This window comes from Macaca fascicularis, chromosome 12 (genome assembly GCF_037993035.2).
Source record: "Macaca fascicularis isolate 582-1 chromosome 12, T2T-MFA8v1.1".
NCBI classification, from domain to species: domain Eukaryota; kingdom Metazoa; phylum Chordata; class Mammalia; order Primates; family Cercopithecidae; genus Macaca; species Macaca fascicularis.
Genome location: NC_088386.1, coordinates 122848004 through 122867092, shown reverse-complemented (window position 1 = coordinate 122867092; position 19089 = coordinate 122848004). Strand labels below are relative to the sequence as shown.

General features: G+C 39.4%; 1 protein-coding gene across 30 annotated transcripts in view; it reads right to left on the bottom strand.

Annotated features, from left to right (window-relative positions):
• RHBDD1 (rhomboid domain containing 1) overlaps window positions 1–19089 on the bottom strand; it is a 161604-nt gene that overhangs the window by 81248 nt on the left and 61267 nt on the right. For 15 of the 30 annotated variants that reach the window (XR_012421531.1, XR_012421532.1, XR_012421529.1 and 12 more), the window contains 3 exons: window positions 8915–9003; window positions 6937–6993; window positions 1454–1597 (listed from right to left, as the gene is read on the bottom strand). Coding sequence is in view for 25 of the 30 variants with exons in the window: in XM_074010356.1 (XP_073866457.1) it covers window positions 1454–1597; window positions 6937–6993; window positions 8915–9003 (290 nt within the window). In the remaining 5 variants the exon portion in view is untranslated. Of the gene's footprint in view, window positions 1–1453; window positions 1598–4087; window positions 4196–6936; window positions 6994–8914; window positions 9177–11267; window positions 11396–16852; window positions 17914–19089 lie in introns of those variants that run through there. The other 15 variants (XM_074010363.1, XM_074010364.1, XM_074010358.1 and 12 more) reach the window with 9 other exon arrangements.

Sequence of the window (19089 nt, the reverse complement as noted above, 5' to 3'; positions counted from 1 at the left end):
AAACTCTTCACCTGAGAAACACAGATTTATGCCTTCCTCTCCACTTCCCCTGCCACCTTCATAATTTAGGCTTTCCTTTCTTCTTCAGGTTACTGCAATATAGTCTTCCAACTTGTCTCCCTGCTTGTTGTCATTCCCCACCTCCACACACACTGTTGCTGCTAAGACTGTATTTCCTAAAGTCAGAAATTTTATTGTTATAATTTATGTACTCTCATCATCTAGCATAATGCTTGGTACCCGACGGGTGCTCAATCTTGTTTGCAGAATGACTGCTACTACCAGATTCTTATAACAGAAATCTGACCACATCAGTCTCCATGCAGACCTCTATTGGCATTTATATCACATACTAAATCTGCTTTCCATTTGGCCTATTTAATTCTAGGACCCCTGTGATCCAGCCCCAGCCTAGCTTCCCAATCTTCTTCCCTTTCTTCTCTTATTGTCCATTCAAAAGTGAGGGCTGGCAGAACATGACCCTAACTTCTATGCTGATACTCAGACTTCTACAGAGAATGCCCCTCCACAGCTCTTCAAGTTCTACACATCCTTGAAGGTCCAACTCAAACGCTATCTCCTCTGTGAAAATCTGATAGTTCTAGGTATGACAAAGCTCACCATCTTCTCCCTACCTCTAGCACTTAGCTTGAGCCTCTCTTAGACACCTGATACTAGGGTTACCTGTGTGGTATCACATCTAGTAGGCATATGCCCAAACACAGATTGTTAACTTTCTGAGGGTAGTTTCCACCTTTTACCACAGTGTTCCCTATTGTACCTACCATTGTACATGAAACATAAAACGTTAACAAATGCCCTTTAAATGAATAGCTGATTTTTAGTCACTACTCAAACAATAAAAACAGTAATTCCCAAACTCATAATCCAAACCTAGAACAAAGACGGCAGAATAAATACAGCGTTTTTTCAGATATCGGTTTGTAAAAGAAACTCCTGGAAAGCCTGTTCAAAACACAAATTTCTAGGCTCTACCCTCAGACAGATTGGTTCAGCAGAAGTCAAACCTGAGCTTGAATTCTTAGCCCACGTGATGTTGAGGGAGATTTTTGGAAGGTTTATGGGCAATATTTTGATACTTAGTGACATTGAGCCTTCTTTACACATATGAATTCCAAAGAAAATCTCTTTTTTTAATCATGCATCTAAGAATTTTAAGTTTCTTGACTTTAATGCCAAAGCATCGAGTGCAGCAGGCCTATAAAAAGAACCACTTTAACAATACATACCCAGTCTGGCACCTTACTAGGTTAGGTTGCTGGGAATATGGCATCACACCCCATTCTTTGTAATCACGATCTGCACACATTTTTCATCTATGTATCCTTTTTCTGAACTATTTAAAATTTAATTTGCTACAAATAGCCCTTTTTCAGGCTACCTTACCACAAGAGGTATGCTTTAAAATAACTGAAGGGCACAAGACTCCTACCTCGGTCCCAGAGGCTGGCTTGTAAAGCTCTCTCAAGCTGTTCTTCTTCACTCAGTCCTGCTGTGTACGTGTCATAGTTCCTGGGTGCTTCTTCATAGTGACCCGGCCTGCCATGCGGGTCATAATCCTGATATCCAGAGCTGCCTACAGGCACAAGGAAAAGGTTCTAGAACACAGCTATGGACTGTTGTTTTATACTTCCTGTTTTGTATAAGCAAGGACAAGCAAGTAAGGCAAAACATTATTTTAGGTATAATAATTATCCTCAAAATAAGAAAAGATGCCAAATGGTGATCGTCTTGTCACTGTATCCTCAGTGCCCACCATGGAGCTGGACACGATTGAGTCCTTATGTGCTAAAGAGGAAAGGAGATATTAATTCAGAGGGTAGTCAGAAGTCCTGGGGAAGAGACTGGAATGAGCTATTGACATATGGAGTGGATTCTTTCAGCTTAGAGCTACTCAATACTTGGAGAGTTTTCAGTGAACTCCTGGCTTCAGTCAAGAGAATGGTGGAAACAATAGCTAATAAAGTCTTAATGTCTTGTTGCTCTGTACAATGAGGGGCAGACCAATGTTTCATACAGATCCCACAGAATACTTCAGACAATAACAACATTAAGATGCAGCCAGTTTCTCTGTGATTGTAATTCTATGTCAGAGATTATAGTTCCCCCCAAAAAATGGTTTCTAGATAAAACAAGAAAGAAAATACAACTTCAAAAAAAAGAGTTGCTAGATAAAACAAGAGAGAAGAGACAACTTGGTCGTTAAGTAATGCTTTAGGTACCAAACTTAGGTACTCTATTAATAAAGGTCAATAACAGAAAAGTTCATTTTTGCAAGATATTTCCATTGATCTTTTCAGTTTGAGTTTATTCCTTACATTTTCTTTAACTGCCAATAGAGAATTTGTTTGGAAGAGATTTTTGTTCCCCACAGAAGGTTACCAATCTCATTCTGGCATAAAGAGAGAGAAGTAAAATAGTCTGTTTGATTTTTTTCTCTTCTTTCCTGCCATTATTATATTCTTTGAAGTTGATGTTTCAAATATTTAAATAATGTGGTTTGGATTGTTGATGAAGATTCCTAACCTTTACTATGAGTCTTTGTGACAGATCTCCATATTATCCCACAGTACAGCAGTACAGGCCTGAGTTAGAGCTTTAATAAGGCTACAGAAGAAAACACAATCCAGTCAAAAGAGGAACACTGAATGACAGAATCTCACTGATTGAGATTTCATGCTCAGAATTGTTGATAGTTGGTCCTGACGCTATTTAAAATTCACTGTTGTATTGTTTATGAATATTTACCTAATATGCAAGATTAAAAGGGAAACTGTTAATCAGCACTCTAGTAGACTTCATTTTCATATAAACAACGAATGACAAAACACACTAGTTTCAGTTGATAGCCTAATATAATTATGTTTATATAAATATTGGTCATGAAAAGTAATTGTGTCTATGGATATTTTTAGAACAGCTTTATTGAGATATAATTGACATCCCTACAATTTATCAATTTAAAGTATACAACTCAGTGGTTTTTAGTATATTTTAGAGTTGCACCATCATTACCACAATCAATTTTGGACATTTTCATCACCCCCAAAAAGAAATATGTACTCTTTAGCTAACAATCTTCACCCGCCCATCCCTTCTCCAGCTCTAAGTAAGCACTGATCTACTTTCTGTCTCTGCAGAATATGCCTATTTTGGAGAGCTCATAGAAACAAAATCATGTAATATGTGGCATTTTGTGTCTAGTTTATTTCACTTAGTATATTTTCCAGGTTCATCAAGTTGGTTATATTTATCGGTACTTCATTCTTTTTTATGGGCAAATAATATTCCACTGTATGGCTTATACCACATTTTGTTTATCCAATGTCAACTGATAGACATTTGTGTTACTTCTACCTTTTGACTATTATGAATAATGCTGCTATAAACATTTGTGAGCAAGTTTTTATGTGGATATACGCTTTCATTTCTTTTGAGTATATACCTAGAAGTGGAACTGCTGCATCACATGGCAATTCTGTTTAACTATTTGAGAAATCACCAGAATGTTTTCCAAAGTAACTGTACCATTTTCTATTCCTACAAGCAGTGCATGTGGGTTCCAATTTCTCCACATCCTCACTGACACTTGCTATTATTTGCCTTTTTATTCACAAACATCCTAGGGCATATGAAGTGGTATCTCACTGTGGTTTTGATGACTAATAATGTTGAGTGTCATTTTATGTACTTATTGGCCATGTGTATATCTTCTTGGAGAAATGTCTATCTAGATCTTTTGTCCATTCTTAGTGATGGTGATAAAACTCTTCTAACTTGATTCTATTTTACTGAATGTCCTTGAAAGTAAAAGAAAAAGGAATGATTTAAATAAACATTAAATAAAATTGTTTAGGATTTTGGAGACTAATCCTGAAAAGCCTTGCCCCAGTGCAGTAAACATTAATGAGAATTTACTAAATACCTCTAATAACCCAACTTTCATATTTTCTCTCACCTGTTTCCCATGTCAAAATATTAACATTATTGATATTTAAAACAGAAAAAGGAGACAAGTACATTTTCCAAATCCTCACAATAGCTTAAAACTGAACTTGGATCTTACCATTTTAAATATGAACACTTATTCTTAAACTGGTCTCTATCCAATAGAATCAGAAAAATTCAGCCCCCATTGCTGCGTTGGGGAACACTCAGCCAGCAAGTTTCAGACCTTGAGAGTAAAGGAGACCATGGTAGTGTTTTTACAAATCTTATTTCTCATTCCTTATCAAAAAAAAAAAAAAAAAGACCTTTCACATGAGGACAAATGGTAAAAACACAATTAATATATCTTCTCCACAAAGAATCAAAGAAAGTGGCAACCATTCTGCAACACTAATAGAATATTTATAGAGACGTCACTGAATAGCACGGGATGCTTCAGCAATCCCTGCATAGAGAAATGGCCCAATTCCCTAAGAGTGTCAATTATTTTACTGGAATACAAAAAGTATACTGGGTAATTTCCCACACGGCTCATTATCACTTACAAACCCCTGTGGAAAGCCATTCTGTTATGTAAGATCTAAGCAGCATTTCTACCTATCCACCCCCAAAAATGCTCAGTTAATTCAAGAGCCAAAATAACCCAAGGTCTCTGAATATTTGCTCACCACATAGAAATTATACATCTACACAGAGTTTTAATTGCCAGATACACATGCGATGATTTGAGGCAACATTTTCTTGATGTAGAAAAACATTTTTCTTCATGCTATTTCTTATTTTAAAATAATCTAGCAGTTCTTCAATGAAATAAAGTCAACAGCTCTAAACATCTGAATATTATAAAAACAAATTTGGTACTTGTCAGACAAAACATGGGGAAAGAAAATGGGAACGTTTTGGTGCCTTAAATCAGAAAGACCAGTGTGATTAAACGTTCTATATCATCGATCATAAATCATCAACAGGACCCAAAATCTCATCAATATCTATTATCATGAAAACAAGTCTCCTCCCATAGGACCCCAAATTTTCTATGGCTGTTTCACTGGCCCAATGAGATGTTTTAAAATCTTCATAATAAACATTCCTGGAAAAACCTAGCAATCAAACAAATAAGATAAATAAATTTAAATTATGTCCTGAGAGGAATACTAGTTTAATTTTTTTTTTTTAGTTGCATACTTAGGCTCTGTAGTAAAAGAAAATCTGGTTATCATTATTCTATTAACTACTCCATCTGTTCCTTATACACATACCAGGATTTCATGGCAAAGGAGATCAAGAAACACCACCAAGATTAGAAAAATTGGTAACAGCTTTTTAAACATTCATGAGGTTCCTCGACCTATAAAGACTTTTCCAGCTAAGGACAGCCATATTAAGAATAAATCATTACTTGTAAGATATACACATGCTCTCATAAAAGTTCCCTAGATGACCATTAGCATAGCCACCTGGCCTTATGTAGCTCTGCCTTTGAAGAAATCCAATCACTTCAGAGAAAGGCATATAACTATGGTAATCTTACAGAAGTTAAAAGAGGTAAAAAGGGCTTTTTATTTTCGCCCTTAATTCTCTGGTCTCTGTGACTGTGCTTCTTCCATATAAGAAGGAAAGAAGCTGTTCTCTTCAGTTCTCTTTTTTAAAAAATAGAAAATAAATGGAGTGCAAAAGAGAGAAAGACAGTAAGTAGAACTGCCCTATTTTGTAAGGTTAAATTGACAGAGTGTCAATCTCATATCCTTACACAGTAGAAAAGGCAGGAGCTAGCAGTAAGATTCTATTGGAACACACCCATACCCACTTGTTTATACATTGTCTATGGCAGCCTTCATGCTACCAGGACAGGTTAACTAGTTGCAGCAGAGACTATATGGCCAATAAAGCCCTTACTGCCTGAAATATTAACTGTCCGGTCCTTTAAAGAAACCGCTGCTAGTCTCAGCTTTAAGCTATAGTGGTCCTCAATTAATATAAACAGAAACACATCTTAGTCCATTTGGGATGCTATAACAAACAGCCATAGACTGGCTGGCTTAAGCAACAGAAATTTCTCACAATCTGGAGGCTGGAAGCTTACGACGCCAGCATGGTCAGTTCTGGTGAGGACCCTCTTCCAGGTTGCAGACTGCTGACTTCTTGTATCCTCATGTGGCAGTGAGGAGGCCAGAGAGCTCTCTGCGGTCACTTTTACAAGGACATTAATCCCATTCATGAGGGCCCTACCCTTATGACCTAATTTTTTCCTCAAACCCCTACCCTACTAAAATCATCACATTAGGGGTTAGGATTTCGACATATCAATTTGGGGAGGGGCACAATCAGTTCATTGCATTAAGACATGAGTGTCCCAATGGCCATGGCTAACACCTGGCTGCCGGGCCTGATCTAAGATACTACCATGTAGCTACCCCAGACTGGAATGCAAAGGCTTTAGCCTAAAATAGGTCTTATGCTTTTAACAGCAGGTCCTTTCTATCTATTTACACAGACACTTAGAAAAATACATTCTTCCTCATTAAGTCACAAGGCATTTATTAGCAGCATGCCTATTTTAGCATCTTAGGGTATGCAAGGGTTTCCTGAATATACATGGGATGGACTGTGGAGAACTATATACCTAAAACCAACTTCTAACACTTTCCCAGCAGTTGAGTCTCAGACTGAGACTCGAAGCACCAAGATCTAATATGAACCTTATCACACATGAGAGACCTCATATCAATCATACCATGTTTTCATGTCTGAGTTACCTCCTTCCCTGGCCTTCCCTACCAACCCACACAAATATGCTCCCTAGGTTACCCCTCCAACTAGCTTTCAGGCGTGTTAGAGGCACAGTTACATAACATGTGAATGACTCCACCACAGCATCAACTAGCAGTATCCTAAAGTACTCTGTAGAGCTGAACACTATAATTTTAAAAATAAGTTAAAATTTATTAAATGAAATAAACTGCTTACCTGAACTATTAAAGTAGTATTGCTGTCCTGGGTAACCAACATTGGAGGAAAAACCACCTAAATGTAAAAGAAATAAACATTTTAATGGCAGCTATAAAGTTTTAAATGCTAATTGTTCCAGTCATTAGGAAGTTCTCTGGGACAAAGCCCAAGGTCATTTCAAATGATTTCTATAATACTTATTAAAATCAACTCCCTTTTGTTTGGGGGTCAGCCTGACAGGGAAAAGAATATGTGTGTGTGTGTGTGTGTGTGTGTGTGTGTGTGTGTTTGGGGGTGGGGAGTGGAAAATGAAACCCTAATTTACACTCACTGAAGTTTCTTAGTCTTTGCCTCCAAAGTACCAAAGCTCAGCTTTGATGCCTCTGTCTAAGCAGAGACGCTCCGGCTAAATGGAGAAGCTTCCTCAAACAAGGGTGTTAGGAGAGCCACGCTCCTTCCCATTCCTAGGGGACTTTACCCTTTCTTGTCCCTATAGAAGGCAGTAGGACTGTCTACTCAGTCAATTTGGCACAGCTGAATGAAGTGAGGGAGGGAGGGCCAAGGACCACACCCTCAGGGCGACCCTCCTCTTCAGCAGGCATCAGACGGCAGCTTCCACAAGCTGGGTCATTTTCCATGGGGTTCCTGTGTGCTTCAATTCTCAGCTCGCAGAAAAAAGGCCGAGTTTGCAGGCTATTTGCAAATTGCACTGAGTGTTCTAATTTTCCTATTTAATTTTCTATCATATTTATTACTTTGAAAATAGAGTGGTGTAAAAACAAGTCTCCATTCATTTTTTAAGGCTTTTAAAACTAAGAGTTTAAATATTATAATTATGGGGAAAATCCTGTTTAAAAATTAAAGTACTTGCTTAAATTTCATAACATGTCTGCAAAAAGCTTTACTAACCGCTTCATCATGAGACACAGAAAAAGGAAACAAGACATTAAACTTCCGAGAATCATCTCTTTTGTCAGTACTAATGAGTATTAAATTATATTGAAAATATAATAAAACTGGACATTTTCCATAAATGAAGTTCCCACTGCCTCCTCTAAGTATATACAGCAGAAGCACATTAATAAGCCAATGCGGGAAAATGAGAATCTGCTTAGATGCAACACAGCCTGTAAAAATCAACCAAAAGTGAACACGACCTGCTAATAAAGGTGCCAGTGCAGTGCCTGGAAAGCTTTCTAATATCATGAATATTATATGGTTCTCAAGAAAACCAGTCATCAGCACAAACTGTGAAAAAATTATTTATGGTTCAAGAAAAGGTAAAATAGTCTCAGAAGCTCTCCCATGAATAAAAGATGAAATAGTGGAACTCACTCTATAAAACAAGTGTTTGAAAACCAGTTTTCTTACAAGTCAAAATGAGAATCGCATTTAAAATTAAGAGGTCTAAAAAATACAAGTATTTCTAAATGAAATATTTTCACTGAGTATCATTTTGAAGGGAGAAACAAAATTTTAAAAAGCAGGAGCCAAGCTTCAAGCAGTAACAGACTTGGTTTGGCCATGCATGAATATATGGCTCATCCACCAAGGACCTGGTCATCAGTCTGAATTCTTTAAAATACTGGCCATGCACTTCAATCCAGGCTTCATTTTCTTTTTCAACTCTGCCTTGCACGTATATTAATTCACGGACTATTACAGAAGAATGCATTCTTTTAAACGCACTTTAGTTCTCTGCATTCTTTAGGAAATCATGGTTTTCTGCGGGTAGCATTAAGGTTGAGGGTATAAATACATACTGATATTTGTCCCCTAAGAAAGTATCAGATTCAAAATTTAAGTGTGCAGCCTCTTTTGTGGAGCAATGTAAGGAATTGCACTGGTTGTTTTACCTTTTGGTTTAAAAAGAAAAATAGGCATATTAGGGAATTCCTGAGCTGAACCACAGGGAAACCTGGGGTTGCTCCTGTTCGCATTAAAATGAAGATGAAAGTCCAGCTTGTTGTCATGCCAAAGGTGTTTTACTCTGTACCTGCACATGCTTCCATCATTTTCTTCAGAGGCCCTTGAGTGTACATTAGTCCAACAAGAATCCCAGCCAGATGCCCAGCGAAGGAAGTCCTAAGAGGGAAGGAGACCCTTTGTGAGTGTTTGTTCTGCTGCTGATCAGAGACGTTCTGTCTCCTCATTAGCCCAGTGCATGTCAAGTAGTCACAGTCCGCAGGCTTTGTTCCACCATCACGTCTTTTATGCTAAGCTGCATTTAACTCAGTCCAAAGAACAATATTTCCCACCTTAAAAAAAAAAAGCACAATGAGTAACCACCACCACATGTTTAAAATGCAACAGCCCTCCTTAACCAGGGGAAGTGGGTTCGCTCCTGCAGGGCAGCGGAAGCATTTTGTCAAGACAAGTCACTACATTGCTTTCTGTTTTTCTCTGTACCTCTTATCACAAAACACAAATGGAATCAGTTTTCTGTGTTTGGCATTACATCTGGAATTATCCAGCCACTGTGAGGGATGATGTCTATCTGTGTTACGGCAGGGCAGACTGCTGCAGTTTTCTACACCATGGATGAGTGAAGCAGACAGCAAGTGAAACTCAGCAAAAGGAACTGAGATGCCCACCTGCATCCACCAAAGTTGTCTTCATATTTATCTTCCCGTCACTCAGAACAAAGAAACACACATTTAAATTTCAAACTTGAAAGATGAGTTAGGGCTAAAAGTCATGGCATATGCACGTGCGTGCACACACACACATGCATGCACAAACATACACCACATAAACGATCATTCCCTCAGGAGGGCATTATTTTCATCAAATATATCTACTGAAACAGGAGTTCCCTGACCCCCCTTGCAGGATGTGCCACAGGGGTGTGACTTGTCTGTTTGGCGGCCGTGCCTGCTTAAACCCCTTACAGGAAAGGGAGCACACTGATGGATAGGTGCAGGGGCTGGGATGAGTGCTCCTAGGATTCAGCCCCACGGCAATATCCAGGGGTGTGTATCTGCGACTCCTGAAGCCCAAGTGGGTGTGTGTTACGCGTACTCTTTTAGCTTTGCCATCCACAGTCGGCTTAAGGGTTAGATAGCTCAGTGCACCCTCTGCCTTTTCAAAGGATGAATGTGAAGCTTTTATTGGGTGATGGAGGTGGCTCAGCGGGACTGATGGGGAGCTGGAAGAGGGATGGAGTGGGAAGATGGTCTTCCCCTGGAGTTTGGCTGTCCAGTGACATATCTCCTCTCCGATCGTCCCCAGGTAAACTCCTCTTGGCATTCCGATGCTCCTCTTCACTCTGTTGCGCCATTCCCCTGTTCTTCTGCTCTTCTGTTCATTTCTTTGTCTCCTTCTGGAGCCTGGGGTCTCAGGTTTATATGGGTAGAGGAGAGCGGGGCATGGTGGGCCAAAAGGCAGCTATTGGGTGCAAAAAAGGAATTGCCTGTTGCCATTCAGGGCTGTGGGTTTCCAGGCTTGATGGTGGGGCCTTTGCTGGGAACCGCCTTCTTCTACCCACTGTTTCTGTCTCCTGTCCATGTCACTACTTCATATATAATAAAAATATGGGATTGAACATTTTTTTCCCATTTTCTGGCAAGAATAGTAGGAACTATACTTTTAGCTCCCCAACCATGCTAAAAAAATTGTATAGTAGTCCCCCATTATCTGCAGACCCCCAACTGGATGGCTGAAACCATGGATAGTACTGAACCTTATATATACTATGTTTTTCTGGTCTCATAATCATAACGGCTACTAACTGACTCACGTGTGGGTAGCACAGACAGCATGGACTCACAGGGCAAAGAGATGATTCATGTCCTGGGTGAGACAGGGTGAGATTTCACCATGCTATGCAGAGCGGTGTGAAATTTAAAACTTATAAATGGTTTATTTCTGGAATTTTCCATTTAATGTTTTTGGATCAAGGTTGACTGGGGCTAACTAAAAACGCAGAAGGCAAAAATCACAGATAAGGGGGACCAATGTACTTATTTTATTCTATGCTCAGGCTCAGTACAATCTGCCACCTATTAATAGCTCTAAAAATGACAAAGAAAGTGGCAGTTTGAGAGATACAAAGAAGTGGCCAGGACCAGTTAAAAATATAATAATAACTTCAGTTTAGATGAAAAGAATATAATAATATCAGTATTTCTGAAACTCTGGTTTCAAATCAACCTTCATGGTGAAGCATATATGATAGAAAATAACATAGAAGGAAATTTCAATTTAAAACTTCAACCTATTAGACAATTAATCTTGAATCTCATTTACAATATGGAGTACAATACAGTGAAATGAATTTCTTATCTATCTCTAAATGGTTTTCAGAAGTTTGAGTTATAATCTAATTGCCTTAATATAATTTCAAATACCTAGGGAAGGGAGGCTGGCAGTCCAGAGAACTCACTGCATCACACTCCAACATTCAGCATTTTCCACCTGTGTTCCATCTCAAAACATTTAACTGGTCTTGTTTCACTTAAGCTCTATAAAAGTGTTCCTATTTAAAATAAAAATGAGATTATGATCTCATTCAATCAAAACTGAGAATCTCTCAACATTACACACACACACACACACACACACACATACACACACAACAGGAGAATGAATTTCACCAAAGTAAAAGGAATATAAAACTGATTTTAAGAGGTAAATTAACTTTCTCCATGCTCTTGGTAACCATTTGACAAATCACTTCCCTTCACCCTCTAAAGATACCCACATGCTGAGCGAAAAGACAGATGGACCTGCACACGGGGAGAAAACTGAACTGGGAAGGTGGGTCCACCAGTCCTAGGGTTAGGGACTTTACCCCTGAGCTGGGGGTGCTGTGGAGACCGAAAGAAGCCCTGGGCTTTGGAGGAAGATGACCCATCTGAATGCGCTGATCAGTGGCTGGGATCTACCTTCAAACGTAACAGCATCAAAACCAGATTGGGTTGTCACAACCATAATTAGACGTGCTAAACAGAAGTTGTGAAGCTTGTGGTCTCTGAATAAGCCTGTGGCTTCATTCTGTTCTTAGCTATACGTGGAAGTTGCCATCTGAAGCAGCATGCAGGGACAACCCTGCCACTAGGAACAACTTCTTCTTGACCTTACTAGGTCTTAGGCTAGGACTGGGGATTTGGTTATGACCTACCACCCTCTATGCTATTCAGAGTAATTCTCTCTGGGACAGGACCACCACCAACTCTACATCCATGACCACAGCCACTATAGTAAACAGCCTGACACTAACACTCAGTACGTAACTACCAGATGAGAGGAAGAGTGGAATTTAAATTATGCATAAAACACATGTATCTAAAATACACTGTATTAAAAAAATCACAAGTTACATTTGTATGTCTTTTTTAGAAAAATGTCTAGTCAAGTGCTTTACTCATTTTTCAATTGGGTCATTTGTTTTATTGCCACTGAGTTATAGTTCTTCACATATTTTGCATATTAGTCCCCTATTGGATATATGGTTTGCAAATATAGTCTCCACTCTGCAGGCTGCCTTTTCATTTTGCTGTTTCCTTTGATATGAATGGGCAACAGGTACATGAAAAACTGCTCAACATCACTAATCATCAGGGAAATACAAGTCAAAAACCACAATGAGATATCGCCTCACATGTGTGAGGATGATTGTTATAAAAAATTAAATGATATAACAAGTGTGGGCAAGGATGTAAAGGGAACCCCGATACACTGTTGGTGGGAATGCAAACTGGTACAGCTATTATAGAAAACAATACAGAGGTACTTACAAAATCTAAAATTAGAAATACCATATGATCCAGCAATCCTACTTCTGGGTATATTCCCAAAGGAACTGAAATTAGTATTTCAAAGAGATATCTGCACTCCCATGTTCATTATATCATTATTCACAATAGCCAAGATAAAAAAACAACCTAAGTGTCCATCAACCGATAAAGAAAATGTGGTATGTATATACACACGCATCCACATGCAATGGAAATTTTATTATTCAGCCTTAAAAAATAAGGAAATCCTGCCATTTAAGACAACATGGACAAATCCAGATGGCATTTTCCTAAGTGAAATAAGCCAGATACAGAAAGACAGATACTGTATGATCTCACTCATATGTAGAATCTAAAGAAGTCAAACTCATAGAAACAGAGTAGAACAGTGGTTGCCAGGGACTAGGGATGGGAGAAATAGCGGGATGCTGATCAAAGGCCACGAATTGTCAGTTATAAGATGAATAAGTAAGAGAGCTAATATACAGCATGGTGAGTAGAGTTAATAACAATACATTACATTGTACACTTGAAATTTGCTAGCAGAGTACATCTTAAGTGTTCTTACCACACACGTGAAAATGCTAACTACTTGAAGTAATAGATATATTAATTAGCTTGGTCATGGTAATCACTCTACAATGTATATGTCATCAAAACATCACATTATATACCTTAAATATATACAACATTTATTTGTCAGTGATGCTTCAATAAAGCTGGGGGGAAAATACAAGTTGTACATGGTCACCAGTTAATACTTGTTTTAGCAGGAAATCTCACTGGTATAGATAATGACTGAACGCAGCCTCCTGCTGTCCACCCCACTACATACACTTGGACAATGTATTACACAAAATATCTGTTCAATTAACAACAAAAAAAACAATAAATCTATTATTATATCTTAAAATTGGTAACTTAAAAGCTTTATTTCTTTGGTTAGCTTAATAGCGACTCTCTTTAGAAAAATCGAAACTATAATCCGATACTGACTGTGATACTGAGATACAGTCACACCGGCCAGGCACACCACTGCTGCCTTTAGCCACACAGGTCATACAATGCACATTCAGACTACAATGAGAAAAAAATACTTTTTCCAGGGTCACAACGATTCTGCAAGGTAACCAATAACGTCACTATTCAAATTCAGATCATGTATCTCAACTTGAGAGCAAGGTAAGTATCGATGTAATTTCACTTTAATAAGGAACAATAACTTAATCCAGTAGTTCTTAAACTAGTTCAAATTCTAAGCACCTTTAAGGGTCTGATGAGAACCAACAAGCCTGTCTTCAGAAGAACTGTGTAAACACAAAGTGCGTCACCTGTAATTTTAGGAAGTTCATAGATACCTTGAACTCCATCCATGGACCCCTTCTTAAAAATCTTGACTGAGGTGAATAACTCATCACAAACAAGAATTTCAGACATCAGCACCAAACCAAAGTAATTCTATATTTAACTGGAAAACATCTTGTTAGTACTCAAATCATAGCACAGAGGAAGCCATTTATTCTGATTACTCAAGTTCATTAACTTATTGTCCAAATTCCTTGTCGTGTCATTGCTTCTGTAACGGTGCAACCTATTTCCGGGTTCAGTTTCCTCCCTGCCAAAATACAATGTTTCATACTTCTTTTAGTTAATATTTGAGGGTAAAAAATTATCCTAGTCTCTGTATGTCTTAAAAGGTCTTTATTTCAGCATCCTATTTTGATGACAGGTATAGGATCTACTGCTGCTGATAATGAACGTACTGTCAGTTGGAAAGTCATTCCTCTGTAGGCAATCTGTCTTTTCTTTCAGCTTTCAAAGATTTTCTCTTTATTTTCGACATACCATCTTTATACCACAATCATTGTAGCTAGTTGTAGATTCATTTAACCTGCTAAGATGTGCTGTGTTTTTCAACATGAGGTCTCATGTGCTTTTACAATTCTGAAAATCCTCACTCATTACTTTTTGTCCAGTGGACCTCTAGATATGCAGCACTTGTGTATTTCCTGATGCAGAGAGGGTGTTCAATATATGTTTATAGAAAAAAATTTCAATAAAATATGAAAGGGTTACAATCAAATCAATGTTGCTATACATTATTTATATGGGATAGTGATAGTAGAGAGGCAATTTTGGAGCAAAACTGAGATTAAGATATTATTGTGGATTTAAATTATGCAAACTAAATACGAATATTATTAACACCAACAGACAGTGTTCTTTCCTATCAAGCCAGCTTAAGCTGCTCCTCATCCATTTAAGAGGCTATTGTAAGGCTGAGTTAAGTGGTTATGCAAAATGTTCCTGCTCTCATGTGCCACTGTGACAGAATCAAAAACTAGAGCTGTGACTGAAAGCTGTGACAAGCTATGAAGGCCCTCCTCTATTAAACGGCAAATTCTTTCCACAGTTGAAGAGGTTGTCCTCTCAAGCAAAGCTCAGAAAGCAGAAAATGTATTACTCTAAGACATAATCTCACTATGTATGCAGAGCGAATGACCTCATTAAGGATACAACTTGGAGACGCAATGTTGGACAAGGTAAGGGAACGAGGTAGGGTAAGAGGCAGTCAGCTAGAAGTGTCCTATTGTACTCTCCACAATTTCCTCCTGTAAAAGCAGTTAATAGCAGGAAGGGGCTGCACTGATCAGAAGCTCTGGGGTTTGGGGATCTTAATAAATGATCCTGGATTTGTAGTACTAGCAATGAGACCTAATACAAATTTTTCAGGTTTTTGAACACTAAGGCCACTAGGAAAGATTTTGACAGGATTGCTTCTTCTCAAGAGAAACTGTTTTTAAACCTCTTGTTTTCTGTCCTTGATGCCTCCTTCAACCATGACACCAGCATGATTGAATGACCTGGTCTACATGCTCTCTACCGTGCATCCCTTGCTCCCTGCACCTTTGTCCTCAGAAGTAAAACCTAGCCATCTTCCAATATTATGTCCCCCAAAGGCAGCTATACTGACAATGTACCCTCTACAATCCATGACGATTTAGTAAGCATGGCACCAACTGCAGACACAGGGATGGAAGCTGACCACTGACATTTACTTGAGGCCCAGATAAACAGAATCTGGACAAAAACAAGGGTATTGGAAAGGTAGCAGAAACCTCTTTTACAAAAGAGCTTCCAAGATAACAGACAATGTTTAGCAATTCCTGGGCTCTCAATTCCATGTCCCTATGCCTGGTAATAAGACAGGTTATTACCTGAGCTGGTTCAAGTAGGTACATTCTGCCATGGCTTCAATGTTTGTCCCTCCAAAACTCATGTTGAAATTTAATCCTTGTTGTACGAGTATGGGGAGGTAAGGCCTAATGGGAGGTGACTGGGTCATGAGGGCAGATCTCTCATGAATAGATTAATGTCCTCCCTTGCGGGTGAATGAGATCTCACTTTTAATAGTTCCTGCCAGAGCTGGTTTGGTGTTGTTGTTGTGTTCTGTTTTTTGAGACGGAGTTTTGCTCTTGTTGCCCAGGCTGGAGTGCAATGGCGCAATATCGATTCATTGCAAACTCCGCCTCCTGGGTTCAAGCGATTCTCCTGCCTCAGCCTCCTGAGTAACTGAGATTGCAGGTGCATGCCACCATGCCCAGCTAATTTTTGTTTGTTTGTTTTTTTAGTAGAGACAGGGTTTCACCATGTTGGTCAAGCTGGTCTGGAACTCCTGACCTCAGTGACCCACCCGACTCAGCCTCCCACAGTGCTGGAATTACAGGCGTGAGCCACCGCGCCTGGCCCAGAGCTGGTTCTTAAAGAAAGCATGGCATTGCCTGTCTTACTTCTTCCTCTCTCCTCATGTGGTCTTTGCACAAGCTGGTTCTCCTTCACCTTCCACCATGAGTGGAAGTAGCCTGAGGCCCTCAGCAAAGGCTCAGTTTTGAACTCCAGCTGGTAGAACTGTGAGCTAAATAAACCTCTTCTCTCTATAAATTACCCAGACTCAGGTATTCCTTTGTAGCAACACTAAATGGAATAAGACATATTCATTCATTCACTCATCAAATATTTAGTGACTGTAATATAAACAAGACAAACATGGTTCTTGCCTCCTGGCGCTTAAAATCTAGAGTGGAGGAGACATGGACAGACAGACACATACATACACACACACACACACACACACACACACACACACACACACACACCCAAACTGTGTTAAGTGTAAGAAAGCAAGTCTACTTTACCTAGAACTGTCTGGGATGGCTTCTCAAGGGATGTCATTTAAGTGGCACTGCAGAATTTGGAGCTAGCATGCTCAGAGGTGGGAATGGAAGCTTCAGGCAGGGACAAGCACATATGTAGCAGCTTGAGGCAGGAAGAATTTGGTATTTTAAAACATTGAGATGGCCAGGTACGATGGTTCATGCCTGTAAACCTCGCATTTGCGAGGCCGAGGCAGGTGGATTACCTGAGGTCAGGAGTTCAAGACCAGCCTGGTCAACATGGTGAAACCCCGTCTCTACTGAAAATACAAAAATTAGCTAGGCATGGTGGCATGTGCCTGTTGTCCTAGCTACTTGGGAGGCTGAGGCAGGAGAATCACTTGAACCCCAGGGGCAGAGGTTGTAGTGAGCCAAGATTGTGCCACTATACTCCAGCCTGGGTGTTAGTGGGGACTCTCCCTCAAAAAAAAAAAAAAAAAAAAAAAAAGTGAGATGACTAACAGTAAGCAAGAAATATGTGCGGGCACAGAGTACTGCATAAATTTAGAAACTGACGGTACATAAGGCCTGTGTGCCATGTGCCTTATGTGCCATCGTAATGAACTTGAGTTGTTTTCCAAGTACAATGGAAGGCCACTGGAGGATTTCAAACAGGAGCATTTTTAGAAGTGATCTATTCTGCCTGCTGAGAGAACAGACCCTAGAGAAGTAAGAATGGTCAAATTAAGCAGAAGACAGGTAAGGAGGATAATGTAGTCCTGGTAAAAGATTATGGCAGCTTGGAAGAAAGTGGTAGCAGTGGACTACAGAAATATTAATACTACTAGAACAGATCTTGATAGGACTGCGTCTATCCCAGGAAGGGTAACAGATGGATCTGGGATGTATTTTAGAGGCAGAGATAGAAGGACTTGCTGATGGACTCAGTGTAGAGGGTGAGGGAAAGGAAGAAATCTAGGCTTCTGGCTTGTATAACTAAATGGATAGTGGAACTATTTACTGAGATGCAGAAGATTGGGAAAAGGAAAAGTTAGGGTGAGAGACAATGTAAGAGCTCAGTTGTCTTCTTCGCTTTGAGAGGCCTGTGGGACAACAAAATAGAGACATTTAATCAGAAGGTAGCTATGTTGCAAGTTGGAAGTTGAGAGGGAAGAATGATTCAAAATGTTGCTCCCATATTTCATGTGTTGATTCCCAGATTATATACAATTATAATGTTACATATTTATACACGTTATACACATACACAAATATACATAAACGTAGCTAAAAACAAGATGTAAAGGAAATACATAAAAAATATTAATAGGTAATATGTGGGGAACATAACATCCCCCTTATTTTCCAAACTTCTTATAATAGTGTTTCAGTAATTTCATTTATTTTTAAATGCAAAGGGAAAAGACACCGAGCAAGGCTCTCATTTTAAGAACCGTACTTTTCTCGTCAATGTGGTGGATAAACTTAAATAGTTTTGCTATTGCTGGGGTGAGTTGTGAAGAACACCTTCCTCCATTTGGCACAGGCAAGTGTTTCTAAATAACGCGCTGGATGAAAGTCATAATCATTAGTTTTGCAGTATTACAAAGTTTCTTTAGGATCTGTGTTGTTATTCAAATCTCCTTCAAAACAAAATGACAGGTTATACTAAGTTAAATAAAAGCAAAGGTAAGTGAAATCACACAAAATAACTGGACAAGAATCTCCCCCGACTCCTTTAATTGGGCACAGAGGCTAAAGAGGCAGTGAGATTCTGTGAGGCTAGTGTTCTTTTCCTCAGACACTTCATGTAACCAGACACATCCTAGAGTTCCCTACCCTGTATCTTCCATAGTCCATGCTGAGTAGCTCCCACTGACCACAATCCTCTCCATCTTCTCTGCACCACCCCTTCCCACCCATACCCCAACCTCTTAGAAAAGTAGTCAAGAGCACAGTTGCTGGGGTGAGACTGCAGGGCTGACTGCCGCGAGGCAGCAGGAGAGCTCAGAAAGGTTCACATGGCCTGCAAAAGTGTTAGCCCAGCAGTCTACATAGTTGCCTAGCTCAGACTTCACCCTGGCTCATGTAACCATGCCCTCATCTAGCCCATTTTCACCACGGTGACAAGTGTGTCTGTCTAACCAGCAAACCTGATCCTAGCCCAGAAGCCCTTTGGTAGCTCCCCAGTGTCTCTAAAACAGAATGCAAGCAAAGCTTGTTAGGCTCTTCATGGACTTCTGTCTGCCTCTCCAGCCTTCTCTCTCCCCTCTGCCAGG